The sequence below is a fragment of the Lontra canadensis genome, unplaced genomic scaffold (genome assembly GCF_010015895.1).
Source record: "Lontra canadensis isolate GAN:19392208 unplaced genomic scaffold, GSC_riverotter_1.0 scaffold6, whole genome shotgun sequence".
Taxonomy (NCBI): Eukaryota; Metazoa; Chordata; class Mammalia; order Carnivora; family Mustelidae; genus Lontra; species Lontra canadensis.
In genome coordinates this window covers 22,217,158-22,231,339 of record NW_022631000.1, presented here as the reverse complement: position 1 = coordinate 22,231,339, position 14,182 = coordinate 22,217,158, and the positions used below count along the sequence as shown (strand labels likewise).

The following is a 14,182-nucleotide window of genomic DNA, read 5'->3' as shown; positions in this document are numbered from 1 at the left end:
GCCAAGGATAATGAGGCAAAGAAAAAATCACCAACAAAGATCGTCCAACTCAAAAAGTAGGTCAGGATGTGGTATATCAGAGCTCTGGCTACAAGGAAGGTACTTTAAAATGTGTAGGTCCTAAGGTTGTCATCTCTGAAAATCATTATGTCTGGGGAGAACTGAAAGAATAGGAGGATGGGGACATTCTTTGGGTACTTAATTGTAAACAGAAGAAAGAGAGTTTTAAGATTCCTGTAGAAATAAAAAGAAATCTACAAGATCGAAGATGTGCCAGATTCTCCCTCTACTCTCCTTCCCCAGAAGCTACTCATGAAAAAAACTTTCACTAGGTTGACAGAAGAAAGTACTCATAAAATAGGAATCTTGCAAGCCACTGTAAAACCCTTACTGTTAGATGGGATTGGGAGGGAGACAAACCATAAGAGACTCTTAATCTCACAAAACAAACTGAGTGCTGCTGGTGGGGGTGGGAGGGATGGGTGGCTGGGTGATGGACATTGGGGAGGGTATGTGCTATGGTGGGTGCTGTGAAATGTTTAAGCCTGGTGATTCACAGACCTGTACCCATGGGGCAAATAATATATTGTATGTTAATAAAAATAATTTTTAAAAAACCCTTACTGTTACTGCATACAGCTAATGTAGAGGGTCTAAAGTATAAATAAAAATATGTATATTCTATACATACAAGGTTTTTGTAAGACAAAAATTGAAAATCAAATCTTTTGGTTAATGTCAAGTCCTCCCCCAACACTAACCATAAAGCAGAAGAAAACCGGACTTAACACTACAGCCTGAATTAAATATTTCAAGCAATCATTTATAAATATGAAAAGAAAATTAAATGAAAAATTTAAAAAGCAAGAGAAATGGACAAAAACCAGAAAGATGGGATAAGAGGTGATTGAATTCAGAAAAGAAACTTAAGAAATGAAGATTAAATTATAAGGACCACAAGAGAGGATATATTTGGCTAAAAATTTAGTAAGGAGCCCTGAGGAAAGGCAGAAAAATTACCAGGAGAATGAAAATAAAGCTTAAAAAAGGAGACTTTCTCCCGTACTAAAAAAATTAATTTTTAAAGCAAAAGAGAAAAAAATACAATAATTATAATACATACAGTGTTATAAAAATAAAAATGACAGAATTGAGGCTAAGGATATCAGTCATATTAATAAATGTGAAAGACCTTAAAAGAAAAAAAATTAGTAATTTGACTTAAAATGCAAGAACAAATTCTTTGCTATATACAGGACATACATCTAAAAAGGATAATTTAGAAATGCTAAAAATAAAGAGATGAGCAAATTTATAACCAATAAGTTGAAATAATAAGAAAACAGGAATTCTCATTCTGCTACTAGATGATAAAGATTTGAAACCAAAAAGCACTTAATATGACATAAAAAGGTCACTTTGTAATGGTAAAAACCATAATTCATGAAGAAGATGCAAAATTCACAAAGAAGATACATATATGTATATAGATATAGATATAGATATAGATAGATATAGATTCTCCTGAATGAGGAACTCCATGGAGACAGAAGGTAGATTAGTGGATTCCTGTGTCTGGGAGGATGGGGGAAATAGGGATTGACCACTATTAGGTACAGTTACCTTTTTGGGTGATAAAAATATTCTGGAATGGGGTGTCTGGGTAGCTCAGTGGGTTGAGTGGCTAACTCTTGATTTCAGCTCAGGTCATGATCTCAGAGTCCTGGGATTGAGCCCCTCAGTTCAGTGGGGAGTCAGCTTCAGGATTCTCTCTCCTGCTGACCCTCCTTTCTTCCTCCCCCGCCCCATATGCGTGCTCTCTTTCTCCTTTTTCTCTCTCTAAAATCAATAAATCAATCTCCTTTTTTATTTTTATTTTATTTATTTATTTTTTTATTTTTTAAGATTTTGTTTATTTATTTGACAGATCACAAGTAGGCAGAGAGGCAGGTGGGCGGCAGGGGGTGGGGAGGCAGACCCTCTGTTGAGCAGAGGGCCTGATGCGGGGCTTGATCCCAGGACCCTGAGATCATGACTTGAGTTGAAGGCAGAGGCCCAACCCATTGAGCCACCCAGGCGCCCCAGGAAATATTTTTTAAAATGGCAAACCACTTTATACTCTTTTGTGCAAATATATTTGCAAACTTGGATATTTTCCCTGGAAAATACAGTTTATCGATATTGACTACAGTAGAAAGACTAGTTTCTATAGAAGAATTAGAGAATATTAAAAAAGAATTAACCTCTAGAGGAAAGCAAGCCCAGTAGTTGCACAGGGGGATTTTTACCAAATCTTCAAAAAACCAGTTAGTCCAAATGCTGTTTTAAATTATTTTGGAGCATAGTAAATGAAGGAAAACATCCAGTTTTTTCTGAGGAATATTATGTAACAGTGTTTACTAAACTCCATGAAGATAGCACAGATCAGTAAAATTAAATTTCATTATCCACTTAAAAATACTGATACAAAAAATTCTAAGTGAAATATTATCCAACAATTCAGTTCGCATAAGAAAATAATACCTCATGACCAACTGTAATTTATTCCAGGATTGCAAGGATGGTTCTTATTTTGCAGTTCATTAATATAATTCACTATGTTCCTTTGTGTAAGGAGAAAAGTCATACCATTATTTCCATAGATGCTGAAAAAGCCTTTGATAAACTGTAACATCCACTTCAGATAAAAACACCCAAGAAAATAAGAATTGATGGATACTACCTTAATACATATATGTGTATGTATATATTTGTATACGTGCACACGTACATACACATACTTAATGGGAAAATAAGATGTATTCCCACTAAAGCAAGCTTACTCATTATCTCCACTGTAATTTAACATTGAACTGAAAGTATCACCCGATGACTTTAGATAAGAATAAGAAGTCAGAGTCATAAAGAATTGGAAAAAATGTAAAAGAATTCTTTTAAAGATTATTTATTAATTTATTTTTAAAAGAGAGGGAGAGAATGAGCAGGGGAGGGGCTGAGGGAAAAGCAGACTCCCCGCTGAGTAGGGAGCCTGATGTGGGGCTTAATACTAGGACCCTGGACCTGAGCCAAATGCAGATGCTTACCCAGCTGAGCCACTCCATGCCCCTGCAAAAGAATTTCTATTGGCAGATAGGCTAATATACTTGAAAAACTAGGGAATTATCAATAAAACTAACTCAGATAACTAATTCAGTAAGATAGAAAGATATAAAGTCAGCATATAAAAAATAATTTTCATATAACAAGCAATAACCAGGTAGAAGATCTGTTGGAAAATCCAACTTATAATAGTACAGAAAAAGATAATATAGGAACAAGCATAATGAGAAATGTATAAACCAATAAAGAAGAACCTTGAAACATTCCTGAAAGACACAAAAATGTAATAGATTTAAACAAATGGAAAGCATCCCATATTTATCTGGTAGGTTGCCTTAGGTATTACAAAGGTTTCAGTTTTCTCTAGATGATTTTATAAATTTAATGCTATCCCAAAGGAATGCCAAGAAATGGCTTCTTTTTTTTTAATTACAAAAGTTCATACTAATGTTCATATGGAAAAATAAACATAATAATATCTAAGACAACTCTGGGGGGGGAAGCAACTAACTATGAGGGTTCAGTATCCCTACTAGACAGTAATATACTCTGTAGCCTCTATAATTTTAACAGTGTGATTCTGGTGCATGAATAAATAGATCAGTGAGAAAGAAAGTTCAAGTATAGACCTTTATGTAACATATGGACATTTAGGATATGATAAAAATTATATTTCCAATAATTAGAGCAAACAAATTTGTTTTGACAACTGGTTAAGCATTTGGAAAATGATAAAATTGTGTCCATATGTTAGAAAGCCTTTTTATTTTTATTTATTTATTTATTTATTTATTTTTATTATTTATTTGACAGAGAGAGATCACAAGTAGACAGAGAAGCAGGCAGAGAGAGAGAGGGAAGCAGGCTCCCTGCTGAGCAGAAAGCCTGATGCGGGACTCGATCCCAGGACCCTGAGATCATGACCTGAGCCGAAGGCAGCGGCTTAACCCACTGAGCCACCCAGGCGCCCTAGAAAGCCTTTTTAATAGAGGAATTGAACACACACTCATTTTTGGAATTCAGTATTTTTGCTGAAAAAAATGTACCTTAATTGATCTAACCTAGAAGTTGACACATTATCAAGTACATAAGAGATAAGTATATGAAACATTTAGTGTTTCATAACAAGTATTGCCTTGAACTGAATTTATTTCTGCCAACTAAAGTGATCTTATATTTTCTAGTGTTAGCATGTTAGTGTTTATAATTTCTTATATTAGTTTTGGTATTTATTCATTACTAGCTAATTTTTAAGTATTTATATCTGAATTAATCTGTAATGTTATTTAAGTTATCGACTATTAAAGACTCTTAATGAGATAAAATGTCTTTTTATTTTTCTGTTGAAATGATTACTCTTGAATCATAGTTTTAACATGGGGTTTGAGATGCTCATGTATGCTTTACTTTTGGTAGAAAGATAGTAGTATAAATGAAGAAGTTCTAAAGTGTCACACAAATACAATATCTAAATTTCCACTGCCTTGAAAATAGTCTCTTCTTACTTAAGAGGTTTCCATTACAGCATCCTCAGGAAATTGATAAAAAATATTCCTTGAACCAACATTTTGTTTCCCATCACCATGGGACCCTTTTCTTGTTATTTTTTTCTCCTCTACTGGTTTTATATACACTTCAGTCTGCTTGTTTTAAATAATAGCTGTTCCTTGTTGACACTTTACTTAAGTATCTATCCTCTATCCTTGAAATGTTACCCTGAGATCTTTTTCATTTTCTTGATTACTTTCTTACTTTGTAAATATATTTGTTATTGTACATAACGTATATGATATTTTAATTACTTATTTATGTGTCTGTTTTCCACTTAGACTGGGAACTTGTTGGGAGAAGTCTGTGTCTTATTTATTTTTGTATACTAAAATAATAATACTCAGTAACTGTTTAGTGGATTAAGGATTAAAACTTTCTAAATAATGATTATAATCCTACAGAATGTATTGTGAATTATATTATGTGAACTCTGCTGATATAGGAATTTAATTTTGTCAATGTTTATGTCATATATTCCTTAATATTTTAAGCTTTCTAGTTAGGAAAATATACTAGTTTATAGAAATTACGTAAAAATTTTCTTTCTGCTTTCAGGAAAAACTGATAAAATATGCAACAGATAGTGAAACAGTGGAACCTGTTATCTCACAGTTGGTGACAGTGCTTTTGAAAGGTTGCCAAGATGCAAACTCTCAAGCTCGGTTGCTCTGTGGAGAATGTTTAGGGGAATTAGGGGCAATAGATCCAGGTCGACTAGATTTCTCAACAACTGAAAGCCAAGGAAAAGATTTTACATTTGTGGTAAGTAATGGTAATTTGGAATGACAAGAAGAGTTCTCTGTCCTATTTGAATTTCTATATTTCGTTTACAAAGAATTCTTCAGGTTATCCTCAGTGGCAACATGATCTAAACTAGACAATTTAGGTAACTTCAGAGTTTATTCCTTAATACTATGTGCCAGGATCTAGTGCCAAAAACAATAAAGCTAGAGTCCAGACTAGTGTGCTGTGTTCTTTTTAAAATCTTCCCAACCTAATGATGACAAATAGTTAAAACCTAATTAATTATTTAAATACTACTATTTCAACACTATTGCTAAGTATTTTCATTGCAAACTAATTTCTCAGGGTGTCATAATAGTGAATGTATAGAAAAGTTTCCGTGGTCAAATATGTTTAAGTAATCCTGTAAAACAAAATCAAACAGAACATCTACTATATCATTTAATGTATGCACTATGCACATCTAAGAGGAGGGTATGGTAAAATTACTTCTTGGAGTGTCTCAAATGACCAGGCTTCTTATAGCATGCAATTTAGGAAATGCTATATATGCAATTTTCTTTTTAGAGGTTAAAAAAAAGGAAAAATGAGGGGCAATTGGCTGGTTTAGTCAGAAGATCATGTGACTGACTTTTGATCTCAGGGTCATGAGTTTGAACCCCACATTGAGTGTAGAGATTACTTAAAAATAAAATCTTCAGCAACAGCAACAACAGAATAAAACAAAAAAGTGAAACTTGTTGGAGCTATGCAAGAGTCGATTGATTCTAATACTCTTTATAAATAGCCTAAAAAGCCTTAAGTTTGGTTTCTTGGGTACAGATTATGTCTTAGCCTTGATATCAAACCTAGTTTAAACCTTAGTGTCCTTTCTTTTTTTGAGTTAAATTCACCTAGGTAACTAAGTAAATTAGGTAAATTAACCAAGTAAGGCACAGTACAGTTTAAAAAAATTTATACACTTTATCCATGATTTTTTCTTTTTTTTGAGACTGGAGTAGAAGATTCAAGCTTTGCCTTTGGATTATTGATGGAACTAACAAGAGCTTACCTCGCATATGCAGATAATAGCCGTGCTCAAGATTCAGCTGCTTACGCCATTCAGGTAAGAGTATGTATAGTCAGTACTGGCTTTGTGTTACTGAATTCTAGTAAGAAAGTTGTAAATCTGTATGTTGAAAACTTATTTTTGTAAACTATCGTTATCAGAGTTCATAATGAACATGATATAAGTTCATGACAAAATTTCAGAGTATAGAAATGTACTCTCTTGACAGATCATTATAGATACTTTGGAAAATTTTCAGAGTATTTAACAAATATATTTGTCTTTTCCACCACACAAGGAGATCATACTACTTATGATGTTCTGTAACTTGATTTTCTTTTGTATTCCATAGTCTGTCTTGGGTAATTTTCCATTTCAGTACATAGGTCTCTAATTTATTCTTTTCAATAACTTAATATTCAATATGGATGTACCATAATTTGTTTAAGAAATTTATTTAACACACTTAAGATGTATTTAGTTTTTTTGCTTTTATAAGACATACGTCAGAGAACATACATATATTTCTGAGTACTTGAATGAATATAGCAATAATATAAATGTCTAGAAGTTAAAATATGTCACAGAGCAAGTACAGAATTTACATTTGATAAATTTTATCAAAAAAAGTATCACCAGTTTATACTTTTTTGACAAACCGGCCTTTTTCAGAATTTTAAATCTTTATCAAGTGACAGATGAAAAATAGTACCATTTTACTTGAATAGCGTTTAATTATGAGAGAGGTATATTATTCTTTATATATTTATTGCTTTTTTGGCGAATTTTCTTTAGATGATCTTTGGTTGTTCTTTTGGTATAGATTTAATTTTTATTACTATTTATTATACTTATTTGTATATAGTAGAAATTAACCCTTTGTAAATCATACATGTAGTAAATATTTTTACAATTTGGCTTTTTTGCCCTTTTTCATGATTTTTTTAAAAAAAATCTATGTGTTTAAAAAATGTTTGTTTTGTTTTGATAGATATTCAGGTCTGGAATTCATGGTTAGTGGTTTGAGTTTCATATATAAATTTGGAGGTATTCATTATAGAGATAGTATTTAAAATTATGATCCTGGATAAAATGATCAAGAGAGGGAGTACAGGTAAAAAGATTCTAGTAATTGAGCTCTGGGCATTGAGAGATCAGTGAGAAAAGGAGGGAACAGGTAAGAAAACTGAGAAGGAGCTGCCAGTAAGGTAGGAAAATGTGGTGTTCCAGAAGACAAGAAAGTGTCTTTAAGGGAGAGTGGAAGAATGAAATAGTACCTGGGAAGAAAAGAGGAGTGAAGATAGGAAAAATAATAGTATGCTTACATGTAAATCATATAATTCAGTGGAGAGGAGAATAGATGATGTAGGAAAGAATTGATATAATACTACTTTTAATAGAAAGATGTGGAATATAGTGTGCAAGTGGGGGGTAGCCTTAATTAAAAACAAAAGCAATTCATCTGTAGTAAGAGGAGAGAAAACATATGGGCACTGATACTGATAATGCCAGTCTGGGTAGATATGTAGGTGGAAGTTATGGAAGTCTCTTTGGATCACATCTGTTTTTTCAATGAAATATGAAGCAAGGTCTACAATTGTTAAATATATTGGTCTTTTTAGGAGTATAAATGGTCCCCTCCAAAAAAAAAAGAGAATTGCTGATCTACATAAGAGGGTTTGTTATTAACTAGAGTGACTTCGCCCCATGAAAAAAAATCTGGCTTCAAACAAAATTTTATTAATGTTTTAAAGTAAAATGAAAATGGGTTCTGGATATTTTTGTATTTGAACTTTTCAGATACTTCCTTACTTTTACTAAAAAATACTAAATATAAGTATGAAGTATGTGTTTAACTAGACAGTGCTTATATTTATAAATATTAGAAATACATCTATTGCATATGGTCATGGTCATGTTCAGTGCAATTGGAAAGAAAGAGTAATTTGATGATAAAAGATATAAACCCTAATATGTTTGTCTTTTTTTGAATATTAATACTAGCGGCAAAGATCTTTTTTCATTTATCAATATTTTATTTTACTATTTTCAGGAAAGTAAAATAAAACCATTTAATTTGGGGGCCTGAATAATAAATTGGTCTTTAACATTTGCATGCTCTTTTCACAGTTTCTTTTTTAAGTAAACTGTACTCCCAACATGGGGCTTGAACTCTGAGATCAAGAGTTCCATGTTCTTCCTGCTGAGCTAGCCAGGCACCCCTTCTTTTCACAATTTTAAGCTCAGTATTTTATACATAGAATTTGAGATATCTTGAATTTTTTAAAACTATTTTGGATTTGTAGTTGCTTTCATTAAAATTCAGGAAAGATGAAATTCAAAGAATTATACTGCTGCAAATATGGAAAATTTCACATTTTTCTCCAAATAGCTCCTAATCTTATATTATAGTACATATTATATGTATAGAACATAAACTACCTTCATGTTCAAGTAGTGCATAGTCACAGATTTGTGACCTTAAGTAAGTCACCTAAATGGTTTTAAGCATTAAATAGATGTCCTAAGCAAGTTCACAACTCCAAAATGTTAAATTCTAAGTATTTAAAAATTATTTTTGTAACCATTATGTATAGAATATTGATGAGTATAAAGATTTATCTGCTTCACTATAGATTTACAAATGTAAAATATGTATTTGTAGGAGTTACTTTCTATTTATGACTGTAGAGAGATGCAGACTGATGGCCCCGGTCACCAGTTGTGGAGGAGATTTCCTGAGCATGTTCGGGAAATCCTGGAACCTCATCTAAATACTAGGTATGTAAACTCAATAAAACCATTTTTATAAAATTATTTTTAACTTATAAAATTAATGTCATTTTTTAAAAAAGATGTATTTATTTATTTAATTTTATTTATTTATTTTTTTAAAGATTTTATTTATTCATTTGACAGAGAGATCACAAGCAGGCAGGGAGGCAGGCAGAGAAAGGAGGAAGCAGACTCTCCGCAGAGCAGAGAGCCCAATGCGGGGCTCGATCCCAGGACGCTGGGATCATGACCTGAGCCGAAGGCAGAGGCTTTAACCCACTGAGCCACCCAGGCGCCCCATGTATTTATTTATTTTAGAGAGAGCAAGAGAGCATGTATGTGTGAGAGTTGCGGGGAGAGGCAGAGAGAGAGGGAGAGAGAATCTTCAACCAGACTCCCCACTCAGCACAGAGCCCAGTATGGGGCCCAATCCCATGACACATGAGACTATGACCTGAGCTGAAACCAAGAGTCACACACAACCAACTGAGCCACCTAGGCGCCCCATAAAATTAATGTTATTTTTGAGATAATTTTTTAGCATTGAAGGTATTTTCAGTAGTCTGGTATGTATTTTCCACTGTGACAATGCCTATAATGTCAAAGTGAAAAGTACAGTCTGCTCATTGGTTAAATTCTATAATTTTAAGTATTTAGATGAATTTATTGAAGCTATAAAAAGATTGATTTTTTAAAATTCGGTCAGTAATACTTTGAAAGAATCCATTTTAAATTGAATATGAGTTTAATAAGCTTTTGATAGGCATAATTAATAAAGAAATTTAAGAGATTAAAGCTAGTTCCAAAGCCGTTAGTAACCCCAACTACAGAGTAGAAATTTCAACTCTCCATTTCTCTTCATGAAGCTATTTTCTCCCTCTTCTTTAAAAAAAAAAAAAAAAAAAAAAAGTATATTCTAACCTCTTTTTTAATTTTAATAATTTTGTTAGGACTGATTGAAATCTGGACACCTGGGTGGCTTAGTGGGTTAAGCATCTGCCTTCGTCTCAGGTCATGATCCCAGGACTGAGTCCCACATTGGGCTGCTTGCTCAGCAGGGAGACTGCTGCTCACTCTGCCTGCCCACTCCCCCTGCTTGTGCCTTCTCTCTCTCTCTCTCTCTGACATATAAAATCTTGAAAAGACTGATTGAAATCTATAAAATTATAAATTATTTTTAATTAGAAGCTATGAAGTACACTAGGTCACATACTTATTAGATATGTGACCTTGGGAAAATTACTTCTTTGAGCCCTGGTATAGTCCTAGCCTTGTAGTAAATTCTTTATAAAAGACCTTAAGTTTGGATACTTACTTGGTAGATATCTCTTTATATTTAGAAACCTTTTAAATTTAGAACGTTTTATGTGTAGAAACAGATGGGTGCAGCTGATAAAGACAGTGGGGCAATGGAGTAGGGAGAGAATATTAATAAGAGAGTTCTTATTAAATGAAATGAAAGGCCTTGTGAAATGAAGGACCATGAAGACCACGCTGGTTAAGAAAAGTAATGAAAGAAAAGTATTTACAGATCAAGAGAATTTAACAGGGTCAAGGGACAGAATATCTCAGTGACAGAGAGTCAATGTGCTTGTATAATTGGGTGAAAGAACTAGAAATTTTGGAAGCTAGGGCTATAGAGTAAGATATCTAAGTAGTTCATTTTGGAAGTCAAGAAATTTTTTTTGTATTGGCAAGAGAGTCCTGATAAAGAAGTAGAAGAGAAAATCATTGAGAAGTTTTGAGTTTGATTAGTTGGTCCCGCCAGCCATTAAAGTCACTTGGGATGGTAAGACTTAGGGAGGAAAGGAAACACAGAGATGTACTAAAGTTATCAGTGAGTTCGATAATCAGCGAGTTTAATAGAGGCCCATCATAAGGAGTAGAGAATGATATGCTTGGGAGGCTTGAACCTCAGAGGAACGAGTCTTTCTTACACAGAATGGAGTTGGAAGGATCAGAAAGGATCACTGAGGAAGAGGAGGAGGCAGACTTAAATCCTTTAAAGTACTTGGGGTATGCAGGAGTGACTTTCCACCCCATTATTAACAAGGAAATCAGAAGAGTAGTGTCTTTAACCATATTTTAGTAAAGCAAGGCAGTAGTGGGGTAGTCAGTGAAGGAGTTGATGTAGTTCTTTGTATGTTTTATACTAAAATTCTAAACAGATGGATATATGTGTATCTTAATCAACAAATTTTCGAAATTACAGGTATAAGAGTTCTCAGAAGTCAACAGATTGGTCTGGAGTAAAGAAGCCAATTTACTTGAGTAAATTAGGTAATAACTTTGCAGAATGGTCAGCATCTTGGGCAGGTTATCTCATAACAAAGGTAAGATAACTCTGTTCAGAATTAGTTAAATGAACAGAAATGTTACAGGAAACCAGAACATCTATCTGAATGTATAGCATAAATAGCAGGCATTGAAATATGTGTGCTGGTAGTGGTAGAAATTTCTATAGAAACCATTTACTAATAGTAACAATTTCTGTATTGTTACTAGTTTCTGGGTAAGAGGGTAATTATTTTATCAGGCAAAAAGTTATGGTCTTTGCAAAATTTCTATTACATTATGTCTGTTCATTTTGCATCGTGAAATGATACTGTTTAAAAAATGACCAGCTGAGTCACACAGGCACTCTAAGTTTCTTGTATTTTTATGAACATACTGAAAATATATTATATGAAATGTAGAATACCATTAGATTAATTACTTCCAGATATGGAATCTTTGATTTAGTTTCTTTTTTTGTTGTTGTATTTTAAGTGAAGTGTTTATATTTGAGAAGGAAAAAAATCTTTAAATTTAAAAAGAGAACAGTAATGTTGGCAAATCTAACATTAAATCGTAACAATAAAATTTGATTCTAATCCCAAGTAATTTAGTTTTCTATTTCTTTCATTTTTTTTCCTATAGTTAATTACTGTTCATAACTTATTAAAAATGTGAGTCGTATACTTTATGTATTGGCCCAGAGTACACATTTTGGTTACTTTACTCATCTATGTGCTCAGGGAGTTAGTACACAAAATTTAATGTTAGCTAAGTAAAAGATACTGTAATTAGGGAGGTTAATCTGTAACAAAACATGATGCATCCAAAAATTAACTAAAGGGGAAAGGCCATTATGTTGAGGTGATTGACATTGCCTTTAGGGGTCACAGCAGTTCAGGCATTTTGAGATATTTAGAGTGACCAGAGAGGTGGTGATCTGACATCCTCTTGCATGAGTGTGCATGCCCCTCTTCATACAAGAATACCCACTCTGCAATGATAAATTATCTTGTGTGTGTGTGTGTGTGTTTGTTTTTTTTTTTAACACTAATCAGTAGAGTAAAATTACTTTCCTAAACCATTTGGATATACAGGTTCGACATGATCTTGCCAGTAAAATCTTCACCTGTTGTAGCATTATGATGAAACATGATTTCAAGGTGACCATCTATCTTCTTCCACATATTCTAGTGTATGTCTTGTTGGGTTGTAATCAGGAAGATCGGCAAGAGGTGAGAGATACCATTTTATTTGATTTCTGTTTGTCCAAACATTTGTCCACTAGTAATTAGCATTAGAAAAGCTAAATGTGGGGCTCCTGGGTGGCTAAATGGGTTAAAGCCTCTGCCTCTGCTCAGGTCATGATCTCAGGGTCCTGGGATCGAGCCCCACATCGGGCTCTCTGCTCAGCAGGGAGCCTGTTTCCCCCTCTTTCTCTGCCTCCTTCTTTGCCTACTAGTGATCTCTGTCTGTCAAATAAATGAATAAAATCTTAAAAAAAAAAAAGAAAAAGAAAAGCTAAATGTTAGGAAATACAGATCAGTATATGGCTGGCTGTATATATACATGTCTCATTCTTAAAAATCTTTTTAACCTTTTATTTATTTAATAATTAGTTTAGAAAATTAGAAAATGTATATTATATATGCCCAAATATATATAGAACTTTCTGAAATAAAGAATACATAAGAAATTACTGATAGTGGTTTTTCCTGGTGAATAGTACTATGGATTAGGATAGGGGAAGGAGGGGCACCTGAGTGGCTCGGTGGGTTAAGCCTCTGCCTTTGGCTCAGGTCATGATCCTAGGGTCCTGGAATTGAGCTCAGGGGGGAGCCCATGTCCCCCCCAGCTGCCTGCCTCATTACCTACTTGTGATCTCTCTCTCTCTCTTTGTCAAATAAATAAATCTTTAAAAAAAAAAAAAAAGGATAGGGGAGGGAGAATATTTTACTTTTTGTTTTACTATACTTTGTAAAGTTTCTTTTTTTAATCACATACATATAACATTTCTTTTTAAAAAATAGGTTTTTTTTCCAGATTTATTTACTTATCTGAGGGAGAGAGAGAAAATAGGATTAGGGGGAAGGGCAGGGGGAAAGGGTGCCCAACACAGGGCTGAGTGCAGAGCCCAATGCAGGGCTCGATCTCATGACCCTCAGATTATGACCTGTGCAAAAAGGATCAAGAGTTGGATGCTTAACCAATGGAGCCACCCAGGTGCCCCCCAAAATGATTATTTTTAATAGCATAAGTAGCATATTACTATGTTCTTAATGTAAATATTTGAATTATACAAATGAAAGTGTACCCTTTGACTACCATTCCTGATCTCATATCTCCAGAGATCATCATTGATACTAATTCGAAATGTATATTTTCAGGGGCGCTTGGGTGACTCAGTTGGTTAAGCATCTGCCTTCAGCTCAGATCACAATCCCATGATCCTGGAATGGCACCCTGCCCACAGGGAGCCTGCTTCTCCCTCTCCTGCTCATCCCCCTGCTTGTACACTCTCTCTGTGTCAAATAAATAAATACGATCTTAAAAAAAATTTTTTTTGGATGTGTAGATACTTTCTTTTTTTTTTTTAATTAATTTTTTTTAAAATATTTATTTATTTATTTATTTATCAGAGAGAGAGAGAGAGAGCGAGCACACACGCAGGCAGAGTGGCAGGCAGAGGCA

At 33.6% G+C, this 14,182-nt stretch overlaps 1 protein-coding gene across 3 annotated transcripts in view; it reads left to right on the top strand.

Moving 5' to 3' along the window:
* ATR (ATR serine/threonine kinase) overlaps window positions 1–14,182 on the top strand; it is a 94,791-nt gene that overhangs the window by 40,376 nt on the left and 40,233 nt on the right. For all 3 annotated transcript variants that reach the window (XR_004382053.1, XM_032852399.1, XM_032852400.1), the window contains 5 exons: window positions 5,206–5,412; window positions 6,386–6,499; window positions 9,108–9,223; window positions 11,430–11,550; window positions 12,589–12,726. Coding sequence is in view for 2 of the 3 variants with exons in the window: in XM_032852399.1 (XP_032708290.1) it covers window positions 5,206–5,412; window positions 6,386–6,499; window positions 9,108–9,223; window positions 11,430–11,550; window positions 12,589–12,726 (696 nt within the window). In the remaining variant the exon portion in view is untranslated. The remainder of the gene's footprint in view (window positions 1–5,205; window positions 5,413–6,385; window positions 6,500–9,107; window positions 9,224–11,429; window positions 11,551–12,588; window positions 12,727–14,182) is intronic.